This window comes from Narcine bancroftii, chromosome 12, assembly GCF_036971445.1.
Source record: "Narcine bancroftii isolate sNarBan1 chromosome 12, sNarBan1.hap1, whole genome shotgun sequence".
NCBI lineage: Eukaryota > Metazoa > Chordata > Chondrichthyes > Torpediniformes > Narcinidae > Narcine > Narcine bancroftii.
In genome coordinates, this window is record NC_091480.1 from 29447772 (window position 1) to 29465985 (window position 18214).

At 38.8% G+C, this 18214-nt stretch overlaps 1 protein-coding gene across 1 annotated transcript in view; it reads left to right on the top strand.

The window, feature by feature from the left end:
- LOC138746975 (uncharacterized) overlaps nucleotides 1-18214 on the top strand; it is a 199015-nt gene that overhangs the window by 100530 nt on the left and 80271 nt on the right. The window contains exons 115-125 of the mRNA XM_069905734.1: nucleotides 1237-1395; nucleotides 1746-1948; nucleotides 2718-2803; nucleotides 3497-3624; nucleotides 5005-5160; nucleotides 7115-7314; nucleotides 10256-10344; nucleotides 10996-11126; nucleotides 14009-14133; nucleotides 16052-16190; nucleotides 17185-17397. Coding sequence (XP_069761835.1) covers nucleotides 1237-1395; nucleotides 1746-1948; nucleotides 2718-2803; nucleotides 3497-3624; nucleotides 5005-5160; nucleotides 7115-7314; nucleotides 10256-10344; nucleotides 10996-11126; nucleotides 14009-14133; nucleotides 16052-16190; nucleotides 17185-17397 — 1629 coding nt within the window. The remainder of the gene's footprint in view (nucleotides 1-1236; nucleotides 1396-1745; nucleotides 1949-2717; nucleotides 2804-3496; nucleotides 3625-5004; nucleotides 5161-7114; nucleotides 7315-10255; nucleotides 10345-10995; nucleotides 11127-14008; nucleotides 14134-16051; nucleotides 16191-17184; nucleotides 17398-18214) is intronic.

Sequence of the window (18214 nt, forward strand, 5' to 3'; positions counted from 1 at the left end):
CCCCCCGCGACATCCTGCCAGCAGCCCCCAATGATGGATGGCTGTGATGCCTAGTGAGCCACGCAGCAATGATATTCGCTGTTGGCGTTACTCACCATTATCACCCTAATTTCAACTTTGCATACAAGATTCGGGGGGAGAAATATTTTTGAGCCATTTTTGAAAAAAAATGTGGATCTTGTATGCCATCAAATACGGTACACTCTTTCCAATTATACTTACGCCTTTCTTGCCATACCAGGACACTCCTTGTGATTGTGGGAAAATATAGTGATTTCTGGTGCACAGGAAGCAGTTTAGTTCCTTGTCTACGTCAACCTGCCTGGAACATATTATGTGGTTAATGGCTTCATATTCTTTCATCACCTCTTCTCCGGATAACCTGCAATGGACTGCACTTGTCTGGCTCCATTCTTATTATGGCCAGAGAGCAGCTTTTCTTCCAGCTGTTATTTTGGTGTCCAGGTTTATTCACATCTTGTTATGTTGGTTCTTTTGGCAACAACATGTGTACGTGCACCTTTTGTTTCAATGTGCAAAATGACTACTTCACCACAACCTCTCAAGATTTTGCATCTTATTGTCTGACATCTTGGAGTGAGCAAGAAAATTTGCTTCACTTATCTCTTTCCTCTCTGATGCTATTTACATCCTTTGTTGCTCATTGACAAATTTTATCCCTCTTCCTGGCTATTATCTGAAACCATACCAGATTGTTTGCAACCTAGTCACACATTTGATCGCACATTGAGTTTTAAACTACCTACTCATGCCATCACTGTGACCGCTCATTTCTTCCTTCATATCATCACCCATTTCCAGCCTTCTCTCACCACCTTGCCTCTGTTAACTCGAGACAGCAGCCTCAGTTAATTCTTTCGTCCAAAGTTTGTTCAGGAAGTTATTTGTACACGGTTTGTTTACAATTACCATCCCATTTTTATCTTTCATAAAGGGCCCTGACCATCGACTGACCATTTTTCTCCATGATTACTGCCTGACTTGTTGAGTTCCTCCATTCTCTCATTAGTTAATGTTTTTATTGATTTGTTTGCAGTGAACTTTGATCCAAAATGAATTTTATACCTCATTGGACTTGATTCCTACAGTTAAAAACAACTGATTCCAAATGGGTAGAAGATAACATGAAATGTAAAAAGTACAGAACAGTCTGTACTTGCCACTCTGTGAGCATTGATCATAGCAGAGGGTGAAATTATAATATTGTTTCAACAGCTGGATGCAGTGGAATTATTGACACCTTCCCAACTGGCCGATTTTGCTAGTCAGAACGGAACACTGCGAAATGCTGAGGATGTTCGGAAACTTTTCAACAGCATCACCACTGACACTGTGGTCCAGTTCATCGAAAGGTTCAACACAGCTAGACGTGAGGTAGGACATCGCTTCTCTTCACATTAGGCTGACATTAAATTCATCACGAGTACCAAGTACGTTAGAGAAACTTCAGTAATCTTAAGTCTACTACGTTGTTCATTGCATCAGAGAATTACTGCCTTACTTTCAATAAAATTAAAGATCTTCAAGGTGTCAGAAAATTCTCAATGTACAGTATACAGTAATGTGTTCTTTGCTGCATACATTTGATGCAAAGTAGGCTGATGTGAAAACTGTTTTCATTTCTACTGATGTTATTGAGCTAGAGCCACCGCGCCCCTTCCTGCCCAAAATCCCCTTCCTCACCCACCCACAATTACTCACCCCTGGAAAAATTTTTTTTACAGAATAATGTGACTTTCACACCTGATGTCAGAACAACATTACTGCAAGAAATTCTGAACCGCACACAGCCAATTCTTTCAAAGGCCAATAACACTGAACTTCAGGTCTGGTTTATCAGAAGATTGCAAGCTTTACTTCCGGGACTCACAGAAAACACATTGCCCTTAATCTTTGTATCCACGAACTGTGAAGGGCTTCAAATCATGTAAGTTCTGAGTTGCTCGGAAATTATCAAATTTAATGCTAGACATCACTGCTTTTTTTGCAGTGAAGAGTAGTATCTGAAATTAAAGACTTTCGTCTTTTCCTTGAATTGTCTGGCCCTGGTTGCTTCCTGTATGAAACAACTGGATTCTCTCCTGGTTAATTTCCACAATGTTTGCACTCCGAGTCAAAGGCAGCCTTGAAGCTTGTGCTCCATTACAATTGAATTGTTGCTGCTAGCAATGGAAACATGAAGCTCTCAAATCACTGCAGCAGTTGGGAAGGGTGCAGATGTCATGTAGCATTTACATGACAAGATACTGGGGTTGAAGAGCTGAAAGCCAAAAGGGGTCTGATTGCATCAGAATTGTGAATATATGGACAGCTTGGAGTTTTGGTTTAGCAACAAGATTACTTTAAAGGGAATGAATATACAGGGTATTCAAAGAAATGAGCCAGTTCTGGAAGAAAAATGCTCCTATTCTTTCCCTTATTTACCAACAAAATATCTTGTTTTCTGTGTGAACTAATTGTTTTTGCTGTTGGCATTGATCTGTGTTTGCTTATGCTTGCTGGATTTTCCATGCAATAAAATTAATGAACAGAATTGTCCTTTGATATCTGATGTCCTCCAAGTAAAAAATTCCCAGACTTCGTTCCTATGGCATGAACCCCATCCAGAACTTCAAATCTGTGAAATGTACGTTATCTGAACATTGCAATACATTATAGTGATCCATGTATCTCATCAATTCATTTTTTTTTTGTAGAATTTCAGCACTAAGCACCATCAAAGAAGAGCTAAACAGGAATGTTCAGGAAGATGTATATGAAGCCATATTGGTTAACACAAAAGGTGTGAACATTGTTTATCTTCATGGTAGTTTGAACTTGTGTTTTTCCTGCATTCTCACTCTCTGATAATGCTCCAATCCTTAATATTGATCATTTATTTTTCTCGGAAGAAATGGGTTAAATTCCATCATGCAGGTTACATTTTTAAAACTTCTAAAATGATGGGCATATAATGTTACTTCCAACTGGAGATGAGGCTTATCCACGCCTGAAGCAAAGTTTTGAATCTGGCACTGCCTGTACATTCTCCCTGTGCCCTGCGTGGGTTTTCTTCCGAGTGATCTGATTTCCTCCCACATTCCAAAAACATAGCCTGTAGGTTAATTGGTGTATTTGGGGCAGCACATGCTGATGGGCCTGTTACCTTGCTGTATCTCTAAATTAAAAATTCAATGAGGAAATTAGCACTTGTTTCAGATCTATGTCGCAACATCCTGCACAAATCGTTCAGTGAAATTGGTATCTTTAAGACAAAGGTAAAGGTGCATAACCAATGTTTCAGGCTTGAACCCTTCATCAAAACATTAGTTATGTATCTATCTTTGCTTTATAAAGTTTGACCTGCTGAGTTTCTCCAGCATTGTATTTTTAGTTCAATCACAGTGTCTGCGGACTTTTGTTTTTTCAGTGGTGTCTTTATGAGTTGGTCATTGTTTGGAAAGCAAACAAAATACTGCTTTTTTTTCTTCCTCAGCACTACCTCTTAGCTGCTATGAAAATAACAGCTTTGGCCTTTACCTGAACAGCCAGTTGCAAAATTTCTCCGAATTTCTCACTCTGTCTGATGTTGCCTTCTTGGCTGATTCCATCCAGATTAATGAGGTAAAAACAGTGGGCATCTTGCTGTGAAGGATGGGACAGGGTTGTGGTTGGTGCTGTGAAGGATGGGTTGTGCTGGTCAAGTTCAAAATAAACTGCACTCAAGAGGTGAGTCCATGTTTATGTGTCAATGAGCATTTGAGAATGCCATCAGTTTCCAATTGAAATTGTGGTTTGGCTCGGTTTCTACTCAAACTCCCCATATAATGTAATTGTGCAGCCAATGTTTGCACAATGCTCATTATGAAAAATAACTATGTTCCCAGTTTAAATTTCTCTATGATAACAACTTCTTAGATGTGCAGACAAACAGTGAGGAGAAGACAGCAGCTTTCTTCAGATTCGAGGAGGTGATGGGACTGTAGGTGTCTGTCAATGTCTGGACCAGGCACTGCCAAGCTCAAGCACTCTCACATCCACTCTGTAGTGAGGATGCTGTCCTGAACCCCATATCATTGTGTGCTGAACAGCTATGGTCTTACTCTGGCCTTCATAACTCTCGCTCTTCCACAGAACTGTGGGCGATGCTTTACTGGAAGAGCTCCAGAAGAATGCAAGGGTTAACCCCAGGCTCCTGACACAGCAATACACAGCAGCAGAGAATGTAGAGGCTCATGTAAGGGACCCAACCCCACAGGGTACAGCAGTCGGGAGGGCAAAGGTTCACTCCAAATTCCCAGCAGCACAACAGTCCAAATAACTGTCCTTTTATGAAGTGTAGTGTGTTCCTCTGTGTGTTTGGACAGGAAGAGCAGAATGTCATAAGGAATCATAAGTATCACCAAGAGAAATACCAATGTTTTCAAGAATGATAACTCAGAGTAATTTTATTAATGTAATCAGAAATGTATTCAATACCTAAGAATAAACTCATTTAAAATAATTGAAAATAAATGTAATAAAACACAGCTAAAACATCTATTACATCTGTCAACTTCTTGATGAATTGGATTTTGATTTTTCAAAACCAGGAATGTACCTAAGAAATCAGAATTTAAAAGCCTCATTGACTTGTCCAGGATTAAGTTGGAGGATGTTGCTAGTTCCTAGATGGGGTTTGATTTGAATTAATGTATTCAATTCCCATAACTAATCTATGAAATGATTGAACATTATTGTTTCTGGACAAAGTCTGCTTTCATTGTAAATTTGCTGATCTTTTTCACTGGCCAATCCAATTCTGCTCTCATTTTGTTGATAAGGAGCAGAAACTCTATCCAAATAGTGTTTTTGTTTCAAAGCCAAGGACACAATATATCCATTTAATTTGGATTGTGAATAAATTCTGTTAAGATATACTTATTTAATTGAGCTTATCCAGGTTCTGCATTTACTGTCTTTATATGTTTGCCTCAAAATATTTTCTCAATTGTCCATTCTCAGGTGTTAAAAGCCACAACTCCCAGCGATTTGGCTGATTTGTTGAGCAGGCCTGGGTTCCTCAATGACAACAACTTTCTGACCATGGTGTTGTTGAATTACCAACCCATCCAAAACCTGGCAGAATTTGTGGATCGATTCAACCAAGAGACACGAGATGTGAGCTGCTACTGTTATTTTTACGGTTTGAATTTCTGCCATTTTTCCAAGGATTCTCTGGAAGTCTGCTGAATTTATGACAGTGTTTCTGGAAGTACAATGTAACAAACATCAGCAAGGCCCATTATTACTTTTCAGCTCTACTTTTAGAACCACAAATAATTCAGCTGTCTGTAAGGAAGTATGAACATTACCACTAATTATACTATATGCTGTGCAGTTTACAATTCAGATGTCATGATATGGTGAGCCCAATATCAAATTTGAACTGCATTGAAATTCAGTGGCATGACACATTTCAACATTGTGCAATGGGAAACTATATTTTCCCCAGTGTGAAACACAATAACAACCATTTGCTTCACTTGGAAATTTGACTGGGCATTACGTGGCTTGAGTCATTCTCATGCCCATTTCCATGGGCTCATGGAATGTTGACACAGGTGCATTGAAGGCAAACTTGGGTCACGTGGTTTTGGAGGGCTGCTGCAATTGGGCTATTCCTGGACAACATATTCTTCTCAGAAGAACATCAAACTGGGAGAAGTCAAAATAAGTTAATTATATCCCACCTTGCGCTTAACCACTTTTACGGAACGACACTTTCTGAATTCCTTCTCGTCCCAACCTCCTGATTTCCTTCTTCCCTGAAGGTCTGCAAACCTCTTATTTCCCCCTCTCCCGCCATTAATTGCCAAACCTCCTGCCAGTCTCCCACCTCCAGTCTCTCAAACGCATATGCGATTTCTCAAGCCCCAACAACTGCCGGTCATCAACCCATCTTTCCAACACTAACTACCAGAATTCCACTCTTGATTCTAACCCCTCCTACCTCCAAATACCAGTCTTTGATACTCTAAAAATTCATGCACAATAGAAGTTTTCACAACAGGGCCAATGGTACCTGCTGTGGTACTTCAGCTCCAGACAGTCATGGCAGACACTTTCTACATTTGGAAAAGGTATTGTTCAGGAATGAGAACTAGGTGGGCATCATAGTGAGGATTGGAAATGGGCATAGAATTTGAGAAGAGTGGAAAACAAAGCATGAATCTCTCTGTTTCTGCCAGAGCATGTTGATCAGGTTTAATCTCCAGGAAAGATCATATATTGAAAATTCAGTTGTGCTTTGTTTTTTCCATCATTATGCAATTGAATGTGTTTTTCAGTGAAACACAAAAATAATTAATTCTGGTTGAGTAGTCATATGCTGGAATTTCAAGTAGGCACCTTTGGATTTCTTTTATTGTCATGTAATAAAACATGTAATATTACTTGTAATTGCCAAAGATTCACCCCCAGCAGAAAATGCCCCTTTCAGTCAGAGAAAGAGAAGCAAAAGAAAGTCATAATTGCATCAGAAATCCTTGGAACATTGCAAAGGAACATGAACTAAGTTAAATTGGAAGCTACTCTCATTGGTTAGTCGCGAGTCATCTTGGTCTTTCCAATGAAGCACTGGAATGTGACCCATATCAAATTGGTTCCCTACTCATCATTTATCACACAAGGCATCACTGGCCATCGTGACCACACCAACAATCTCCTCCACCAACCTCCACAACATCAGTCCCTTTTTAGGGTCCAAATCTCAACTCTCCCTAGGCCCTCCAATTTTCTTGACCACCTGAGCCTGTGATATTCTCAGGCCTCCCCATCATCCCAACCCATCATCTCCCCTGCTTCACCCTTGTGGACCCCAATTTCTTCTCTGTGATCCTCAGCCCTCCCTCCCCACCTCATCCTGGGTTGACCATCAGTTGCAATTGGCCACACCAACCTGACAAAATGCACAGCTTGCAATCTATTTTCCCCAGCAGCCACCAAATGGGGCACAGATATGATCTTCCTTCCTTCCCACTGTCATGATTTGCTCGGGACAAACATAGATGACTCATGACCACTTGTTTCATTATAATAAACAATAACTGGTTTTCCTTTTCTTCACTTTCAGGGTAATCTAACAGATGCGAACCAAGCTGCCATCATGAAGGGTCTTTGGTCGCAGTTTGTAGAAAACTTACCTGGTCTCAATCGCACAGAACAGGATGAATGGCTTAACTCAAGACTAAGCCCCTATCTGCCCTCTATCACATTTGACCTCCTGACTTCCAACAACACCCTTAGTGTACCATGCCTTCCTTACAGGAAAATGTAAATATAGCCATGCATGTTGAAAATCCTTTCTTTATTTCACAAATTTCAAATTTATTCCACATAGATTAATTGTCATCAAAATCACAAAAATCTGCAGAGAGCTGGGATATTGATAACACTAGACAATTTTTTTCAAAAGGTTTGCTTCCTGAAAAAAAATTGGGGATTACAATAGACAATTTCAAGCTGAACACAAAGATCATTTCAAATTTGCTGTATCACATAGGAAGTTGGAGAAATATTAAATTAACTTTTATTGAATTAGATTGTTTAATCACATAATGATGCTGAAAGGTTGCAATACTTCAATAGACCTAAAAATGTTTTGCCGCTGATTTCACTTGAATTCAGCATCTGATGCCTCTCGCATCAGTGTCCAACAATAGTTGGCCAGCATTGATGGATTCCAGTTGCCCTGATACTGCTTTTCCATTGTCACAATGTCCCGCTGAAACCTTTCACCATTTTCGGCACTGACTGCAACGAAATCAACTGGGAAGAAGTCTCAGTGCAAATGCAGAAAATGAATTTTAAATGACATGTTGCACATCATGGTTTTATATACTTGATGTAGACTTAAAATATGAAATAAATCATAAAAATAGGTTATATCTATAAAACAGTATGTGATAGGAACATTTTAAGAGAAATATTTTGAGGTGGTCTTCGTGATCTGCAGTCCAAAATTACCCAAAAATGTTCAGGTAGCAAAATCTTCACTGTCCAGTCTAATTATTAGTTAGTAATGAAAAATTAGAGGAACACATAAACTGAAGCTGTTGAAATCTCCAAAGAACAAAGAAAATCTGGTGGGATGCTTTCATTGAGCTTAAACATTGACTGATGATTTCTATCTATGGATTCCTAATCCACTGAGTTCATCCAGCTTCTCTTTGTTCAACCTGAAAAATACTTTGTTCACACATTGGATTTGCAGAACTACATATCTAAGAAATAAAATATCATCTGCAAGACTCCAAATTCCAATCAATATTGATTGATTCAATGGTGATGTGACAACTTTACCCTTTATTCCTTTACAAGGAGCCTCAGTTTAGGAAAACTCTAATCCAAGAAGAAAGTTGGTTTTGTTTTCAATTTTGGGTCTACTGATTTCAACCCCATAGGTGGAAATGATTGTACAGTGAACTGATCTTGCACAGAGTCCCCTGATCAATCAAATAATAGGATAAAAAGTTATTGTCTGATCATATAAATCAATCCCTATGAAATTATTTTTTGGTTTCCAAATTCTTTACTGTTGAAGACTTATGTCACCAAAATGTACTGTACTTAACTATGGCTGATTATTGGCTCCTCTTTCCAATATTTTATTGAGATGCTCATACATAGGTAATAACAAGAATATATATCCAACAAAGTAAATGTATATTAAGAAATAGCTGTAAGAAAACCCAAAATGTATATAAAACAAAAAACTATTCTTGTGAAGTGCTGATTAATGCATGAAAGAAAGGACAACCAAACTGTAAAATGGGATTCAATAATCTTATAAATTCTGAAAATAATTAAGAACCCCATAAATGTAGAAAATTAAGGTTCATTACATTAGTAGAGCATCTAATTTTTTGCCATCACATCAGATAACCATTGAGTATGTGTAAGAGGGACAGCATCCTTCTACCTCATACGTATAGCTCTTCTGGCAATAAGAACAAAGGTATCGTAGCCAAGACAAACTTAAATCAGCTGACTTACTTATTCCAAGTAGGGCAAGAAAATGAATAGGAGCCAAATTAATATTAAGAATTAAAGACAAGGTACGGAAGATACTTTCCCAATAATTGGAAAGCAAGGGACATGACCCAAACATATGAAATAATGAGTTATTTTGGTGCCTAGTGTTAATTCCCTGGACAAGACTAAGAAATGATGGGAGCAAGATTTTCAACAAGTATTTTCTGATGCTACATGAGATTCTATCTTGAAATTGGTTAATTCATCTTCTCTATGTGCCTGACATTAACTATTGCAATTTAAAGTACAAGTAGTACATCAACCTTTTCCAAGTTCTATTGGCTAAATTTTCTTCTAATTTCTTGTAAAAATGTGATAGATGTAAGACGGAAGAAGATTGTTGGCTCCTATGATAAATAATTTCTTTATATCCAGGAAAGATTTTATTTTGTCTGTGATGAATCTCTAAGTCTTGTGTTATTCAAGGAGCTATTAAGGCATAAGCATGGAACTAAGCCACAGACTGAGTTCTGCCAGATCTCCATTCCTTTCTGAATTAGATTGAATGATATTAGAAAATCATGAAAGGGTGTTAATAAGAACCAAAAAAGGAGGATAGATTTTATGCTCCAGAACACAACTATCTTTCATAAAGTAGTACTAAAATCCTTGTCCCAGCGCAATGGAAATTGGGTCCTTGAGTAAGTCAAATGCCATTTCCTAAGGAGAATTTACCACAGGAGAAATTTTGCATTACTCGCCATTTCTCATATGGCTGGGCAACCTTCAGCACAGCTGCCCTGTTTCATGTTGTAGAAGGTGTTGTCCAGATGCTGCTCCTTTCTGCAGTCAATTAGCCTCAATACAATCCAGTACAAATTGGGTCCCCATCCTCATTTGCAAATCGCTAATTTCTACAAATGGACTAGATTTTGAATCACCATTATTAAAATTATGAAAACGTTGCAACAGACCCTTAAGATTTTTTGATGGATCTAATTCAGATATTAGCTGAATATAGGTAATCAACTTTAATAAATAATTGTATCCAAAGATCTCTTGTGAATATATGTTGGAAAGGTAGAATTACAATGGGATGCATATTTGAACTTCCCCAAAGTTATTATTTTTCTGTTATGTTGCAGATAATGTGTGTACTTTGCTTATAATTGGAAATGAATTGTAACAGTATTCACGGCTCAGCTGATAATAATAATTCAAACGTTTATTGCCTATTTAGTGTGAAAACATTGAGTCGTCGTTACAATGACTTTAGCTCTGACAAACAAATAGAAATCTACAGGGGAATCAGAGCTTATCTACAGCAAGGTAAGTAATATATTGTTCTTATAGTATATTAAAATTGGTATAAATAGAGCACAATTAGTAAATTAAGTATATTCATCAAATAAAGCTATCAAATTACACTAGCATAAATTAGAATCTCTGAGATAAATCCTGGTGGGGCATTCAGAAAGAATCAGTTTTACGTTGCAAGGTCCAAACACAATAAAGTTATAAAATTGTTAATTCCCTATAACTCTCCATTCTCTTCCACTGGTCATCAAACCAACTGGACTGAATAGAGTTATTATTGAGGCAGAAAATGTGATTCTAATACAAACATTTGTATCTACAAAGACATGAAGAATGTGGAATAATCTAAAATTAACCCCTCAAAGTTAATTCAAAACATTTATGCAATTCTCATCTAGATTATAAACAAACTCTGTTTACATTTGATTTATCAGATTGACTGTTAATATTTTTGCTAAATTGTTTTAAGTAGTGAATTTACCTGTTGAGTGGATCCTGTCTAAATACACGACAAACCCTTCTGAGACACCAAATATGAGTAGGTCATAGATTTGTGAAAGAAATACAAAGTAATTGTGTCTGAAGATGGTAGAACTCAAAGCTATAATTCATGAAGTTAATTTACAATCTTTTGTGATGTTTCATTGTCACTTTGTGTGACAGGACCGAAACCAAAATGCTACAACGCTACCGATCCAGTCCTCAACTCCACCGCTTGGTTTGCTGAATACTTGGGACGTTTTATGAATCAAGTGTCTGCAGCAGATCTTCAGAACTTTGCCCCCGAATCAAATGTACGTAACATTCTGTTTACTCTTTAGTTTAAGCACAGAAATAGTTTTGAGTTTGTGGAAGAACTGACCTCTTCCCAATGAATATATAAAGATCCTTTTCAGACTAACCTGACTGAGATTAAGATGCTAGCTGGATTAGTCGTTCAAAGGATATAAGGATATATATTGTGAAATCCTACTCTACAAAACTGTCAGCACTCAGCACTGTTAATGGAAATGGGTTGAAACTGAAGTAGAGGCTTGAAATGTCATTGTTACACAATGTGGTTCTGACTCCATAAATTGACCTAATTTTGAAAAACATTTTCACAGAAACATTTATTTGCCACGGGTCAATAATATTGGAAGTAAAATCTCCTTTTGAACACTTCCCATACACTAAGTTCTGGGTCTTTAAGTTATTAAGCAGTGATTCCTCATGTTGTTTTGGTCTTCTCTGCATTCCGACGTGCACTATCAGGGGCATTAGGAGAATTCGGGAGGCCGGGGGGGTAATAGATATGGGAACAATATTATATTTAAGAGTCAGGAGGAGGGTAGTTGGATTATGGTTAGGAGGAAAGGCAGGCAGAGCAGGGTTTTCGAGACGGGCATCCCCCTGAAGAACAAGTTGCTACTGACTACTGTTGAGGGGGGTCGAAGTACAGGGGAAGAGTTGTAGTGATTAGGTCTCTGGCGCGGAGTATGGTCCTATGACTAAGGAAGTATCACAGGATTGTGATAGGGAATTCTATAGTTAAGGGTACAGATAGAAGGTTCTGTGGAGGAGATTCAGTATCTCTCCCTGGTGCAAGGGTACAACATTACAGATCGAATCCATGATATATTGAAAGGGGAGGGAGAACAGCCAGATGTTGTGGTCCATGTGGGGAGGAAGGGTGTAGAGGTCATGCAAGGTGAGTTTAGGGAGCTAGGAACTGGGTTAAAGGACAGAACCTCCAGAATAGCAATCTCAGGATTGCTACGAGTGTCACGTGCAGGTGAGGTAAGAAATAGAAAGATGAGGTCTTTATTCTTTGAAGCGTAGAAGGTTGAGAGGGGATTTGATTGAGGTATTTAAAATTATTAGGGGTATAGATAGAGTTGAGGTGGAGAGGCTTCTTTACTTTAAGAAAGGGGGAGATACAAAGAAGAGAACATGAGATGAGAGTTAGGAGGCAAAAGTTTAGAGGAAACCTGAGGGAGGACTTACTCAGAGAGTGATGGGTGTGTGGAATGAGCTTCCAGACAAAGTGGCGGAAGCACGCACGATATTAACATTTGAGAAGTTGGATGTGTATATGGATCTGTCGCCCCATCAGAGGGATTAGGTGGGAGAAAGTGTTCAACATGGACTAGAAGGGCAAGTTGGCCTGTTTTTATGCTGGAATTGTTGTTCTTCTTTGGCTTGGCTTCGCGGATGAAGATTAATGATTAAAGTCCACGTCAGCTGCAGACTTGTTGGTGGCTGACAAGTCCGATGCGGGACAGGCAGACACGGTTGCAGCGGTTGCAGGGGAAAATTGGTGGGTTGGGGTTGGGTTTTTCCTCCTTTGTCTTTTGTCAGTGAGGTGGGCTCTGCGGTCTTCTTCCAAGGAGGTTGCTGCCCGCCGAATGGTTATATGGTTATATATATCGTAGTATCCATGAAGCTCTCACTTAGCTGTTTTCCCCATCAGAGCTAGCAGTCTCAAGAATTGGTTTACCTGCAGGAATTCAGTCTAAATAATGTGATTTAATTAATGTGATGAGGATCAGAGAAAATATGATCAGCAAACCTATCAGATAGCAAGGGTCCTCGTGTAACAGACACCGAAGAGGTCGGATGCCAGCTGGTGGTAGCACTAATATCATGTGTTTAACATTTTATTTTTTGTCCTCATTTTTTTTTAAAAATGAGGACTTTTGCAAAAACAATAGCAGGAAAACTTGCAGCTGCTGACCATTGCACTCGCTGCAGTATAATTCAGATTTAGAGCGCAGCCATGGTTTCTGCCGCTGATTCTCGTCTTCTGCTGGGTAGAAAGCTTGCATTGTGAACAAGGTTAGTGGCTGAATCTAGAAATGCAGATAGTGTCAGTTAAAAACAAGACTTCAAACCCCATTAACTCTGGCAAGTGCTTGGCAGAGATAGAAACATCACGTGTGGGGGCTGCTCTTGATGTATCATATCCTCAGAAGTTTGTGAATTTTATTGTTTGTCTTGTGTGGAGAAATTTATGTCGAGCTGCTTGGAAGTTAATAATACTGAAAATGCATTGGGTTGTAACTCCACTGTTGTAACCTGATTTCATTTTCATTGAAGGTATAGCTGGATATTAATTTAAGTGATTTAGATTTAAATGATTTAACTATGTGAATACTACCGGGCGACACAGTAATAAAATATTCAAATATAATATGAGAGAAAGGAATTCTACTTATGGTGAGAATTGAAATTCCAAATGAATTGGCCCTCTGGTTTGAATGGACAAAATAATCCATGGAGGTATTTTAAATAAAAGGTCCCCTCAAATGTTTGTTATTATTTTGTCACTTCATTGAATGTTGCAGCATGTTTGGTTCAGAAAGCAGAAACTATGTAGTTGCTAATAGGTCGACAACAAACAAGATGTAAATGCAAGGGCAAGTGTAGTGAGTGAAATAGAGAAAATGTCCACATGCAAAATCAGTAAATAAATGATTGGTAAAACAGGCATGTGTGATTAGCATTGTCAGCATTAGAAGGTTGAAACACAGAACACATTGGTATTTTCTCTGATAACCATTGTGGCTGACTTATAAAAGCAAAATTTTCATCATCAATATTCAAGATCAAGATTATTATTAAATTTTAATGTTGATATATATTCAACTAGAAATTAAATGTAAATATTTCTAATTTGTCAATCTACTTTATGCAGCTTCAAGACTTTGCAGCAGATTCTGAAAATAAGGCCCTCCTAAATAATTTGACACTGCCTGTTGCTGTCTCAAAGCTCTATATTAGTTTATTGCTGAATAACAATCCAGCTATTAATGTTTCAGGGTATGTATTTGTCAAATTGTGTTTTTGCTCTGTGTTAAATAAATGAATATAATTTGAAAATGTTCACTTTCTTCCAAAATGTTACTAATTCAATATCTGTTGTTGGAGATTATGAAACTGAATGGGGAGAGGTTGGACAAACTTGGTTTGTTTTTTTCTAGAGTGTAAGTCTGCAGATTATACCTGATAGATATTTATAAAACCATGAGAAACATAGAGTAGACATACATAAAAAATGCCACATCTTCGAGGTCGTGTCCAAGGTGGGGGAGGGTAGGGGGGTATTTCAGGGAGATTTGTGAGGCAATGTTTTACACAAAGTGTTAAGTCCCTGGAGAGAGCTACCAAAAATAGTGGTGGAAGCAGATAAGTGAATAGAATTTAAGAAGCTTCCTGATATGTGAATGTGAAAGGAATGGAGGAATATCAGTCTTGTGCAAGCAGCAGTTTTATTTGGGACCGTTTCTGTACTTTATTGTTCTATGAATCTAAAAGGTCTTTGGCCTTGTTATTTATGAACAAGACAACATTCACTGTTGTTATGAGCCCAGAGGACCCCAAAACCCAGCAGCAATAGAAATTCACCAAGACAAAGGGTTATTTAAACAAAAGTTGCTTTTAATTATCTTTAAACATGAAAATAGAATCACACTTTAACTTATCACTATTGACTTAACTAACCTAACTTAACCCCCCTTCGAATTCTAAGCGCACGTATATGTAATGTGTGTGTAAGTTCAGAAAAGTTATTTAATTCACAGTCCAATCTCACTTCTGACTCCTCCAAGTTCACTGGTTGCAGGCAATTCTTATACTGTGCAGAGAATTTAACATGTATGAATTTCACCAGGCTTTGGTGCTTGAAAGGTAAATAGTTACCGCTCAGGAAGGTTCTTATCAGTTTTCAGAGAGAGATTTGTTGCTTGTTGGATACTCACAACTGATTCCTTCAGATCAGTCACTTCAGGGTCTTCCCGAAGAAACTTGCCCCATCAGGGTTTTCCAGATGATAACCTCTTTCTTTCAGGTCACCACAGAGTTCCTTTTTGTTTCCCTTATTTCAAGTGATACATTATACAGCCAGCCATCTCCTCTTGCATGGACCACTAGGGCTTTGACCAGGCTGAACTAAGGACTCACAACCTGTCATCAAAATGGGGTTTTTACCACAAGCGCGCTCTCTCTCTCTCTCTCTCTCTCTCTCTCTCTCTCTCTCTCTCTCTCTCTCTCTCTCTCTCTCTAACTCTCTCTCTCTCTAACTCTCTCTCTCTCTAACTCTCTCTCTTTCTCAGAGAAAACTACATGACCCTCTTAAAATAGCCAACTGCACTCAGACAGTCTGCTGCTCTGGACCTAATCTTCTGAGTTTGTTCATCTGTTGCTTTCCAAAGCAATCACTCCATAACGTGTCCAATTAACACTTACTTGTGAAGTCCTTGTAGGCATTCTTCAAAGTTTTTGCAAAGGCACCCAGAGTCTGGACTGTCTGGCTTGAGCAGAACTCTGGCATTTTAAATGAGATCTGTTTTGAAGTGTGACCTACATTAAAAAAAACCTGTCACAATTTATCTCCTATAAAACATGCAATATAAAATATAACATAATCGGTCACAGTGTCCTGTGTGATACAGGTGGTGGAAATTTATAAACCATTTGATGTGTGTTTTAAACAGATTGTTTTAAAGTAAAGGCTCAATGACAGACCATTAGAAAAGGCTATGTGGGAGAAAAGATATTAAATCTACTGTTTCTACCAGGAATCTTTTGTGTTTATGTTCACCAAGAAAGCTTTTAAGAACAAGATTTAAATAATTTTATGTTATTGCTTTGTTTTATTACACAAGTTCTTATTAGTATGTTTGAATCCATATGACTTTTTTGAGAGAGCAGACAATAAATATCTAACAATTGCTTTTAGGATTCCAGACTCTCTTATTTGCTTCATTGGTGATACAAATTTAATTCAAGATGTGAATCAAGAACAAGCCTTAACTCTTATTGAGAAGGTGAACCAGATCTGCGAGAACAGCAGTGCAACAGCAGATGACCAGATCTCAGTAAGTTCAAGATTCAATTTATTGTCATGTAATAAAAAATGGCATATTACATGAAATTGCTTTTTGATTCGCCATCACTAGAAATTTCCTGAAACGGTGCTTACAGTCAGAGAAAGAGAAGCAAAAGAGAATTCCCCCCCCCCACCCCAGAGACACCAAGATTGCGTGGATTCATCTTCAGTGCTCCCGCAGCTCCTGCAGGCACACAATCTAGTCCAAACCATTGCAACCCAAGCTCCAGATCCAAACCTCCAACACAATAGGGATCCATCAGGTTTCTCAGTCCCCTCTCCCATCCCATTCACCATACCTCATACGCCTTCAGCCAGCCTTGAGTCAGACTCCAGCAGGCCACTGCCTGGCGTGAATCCCTTGACTGCAGCCCACAGCCTGTGTGGGTTCCTCACCTCCGGTCACCAACAGTCTGCTGCCTGTGAGTTGTTCAGCCTCTGAGCCCCTCACTGGTCTGTTGCCGTGGTCACTGACCTGTGGGTCATCTCCTTCTCCTCTGCTTCTCCTCAAATGGGGGTGGTCTCCCTGTCTTCTGGTACCCTGTGCCAATCCTCTGCTCTCCCAGAGTCTGCAACCCCTCATGGCTGCTGCTGTTCATGGTTGGGTGGAAATCTTCAGAAGTGAACAAGAAAGAATGTGCTTTTTCTTGCACAGTGCAAGTCCATCTATTGTCTGTCAGGCAACACTTAGAAATGTTCATTTGAGTTATTACCAAACATGTTTGGTAAGAGACTGTCTGAGAAAGGACTTGACTGAGGGGAGGGTGGAATAAAGAATGAGTGGAAGAGAGATTAATTTTAATTTGCATGATCCTGGAAAATGAGCAATATCTGATCGATTTCTCATTGGCATCGTTAAACAATGCCAAAATGAGAGGAACCAAATAGTGCAACTGAATATTTTGGATGTATCCTAAATGTCTGTGTAACATGTGTTCTAGTTTTATGTACCATTTTTCTTTTATTTCTTTCAATTTCTGCAGCTTACAAGATCATTATTGAGTAACGTTGACAACTTTTCAGCCAGCACTCTGACGAACTTGCAACAAGCAGCTGTCGGTCTCTCAGTGACACAAATTAAAAATACTGATCCTGTCAGTGTGCAGCAGTCATTGCCAAGTCTGAGTAATGTCAGGGGCTGGGAACTGAGCCAATCCAAAGAAATTGTAGCCAAGTTATCCAGTGCTGATTTCAAGGTAAGGTCTGAATATACAAGGAACTGAATTAATCTAATTATTTTTAACACTATGAAATGTACTCAGAAGTTAAAAGTGCAATTATTCTGAGTTATTTTAAACTGACAAAAATTTCTCTCATGGCCTCATTCACTGTCAGACTGAGACTACCCACAAATTGGAGGAACAACACCATATCTTCTATCTGAGCACCCTTCAAAGGCATTAACGTTGACTGCTCCGGTTTCCGTTAAACCCCCACCCCCCCCTTCTTCCCCATGTCGCCTTCCACCCCCCAGCGCTCTCTTTTTCTATCCCTCTCCCCCCCCTTTTCCCTCTGTCTCCTTTCACAGAGCCAATATCAATCCTCACCTTTCCTTTTATCATATCCAATTTAACTCCTTTTGTTGGTTTGCACTCCTCCCCCTGCCAGTCTTCAGTCTTTAATCTGATGCCTTCCTGTTCTTTGCTGATATGTTAAAGAAGGGTTCAGGTCCAAAACATTGTTCATATATCTTTATCTCTCATGGATGCTGCGAGACTGGAGTTCCTCCAGCATTTACAGTATGTTTTTATGACTAAAAGCAATGATGAATATCGAGGCAGACTCAGTCTTTTGTGTGCTTTCCTTGTGAAAAGAGAGCTGTTGGTTCTCTAACAACTGTGAAGGCCAACAGGATGGGGATTGAATCTGCTTAGTAAGCTTCAAGTCAAAAAATCCATTGATTGAAAGAGACCATTCAGATTTTATATATTCGCTCTGTGACTGTAATGTCAATCCATTTCCTTTTGGAAAGCAGCTTCTGGAAAATAAGGCAGCCCTAGAAATGGAAAATTC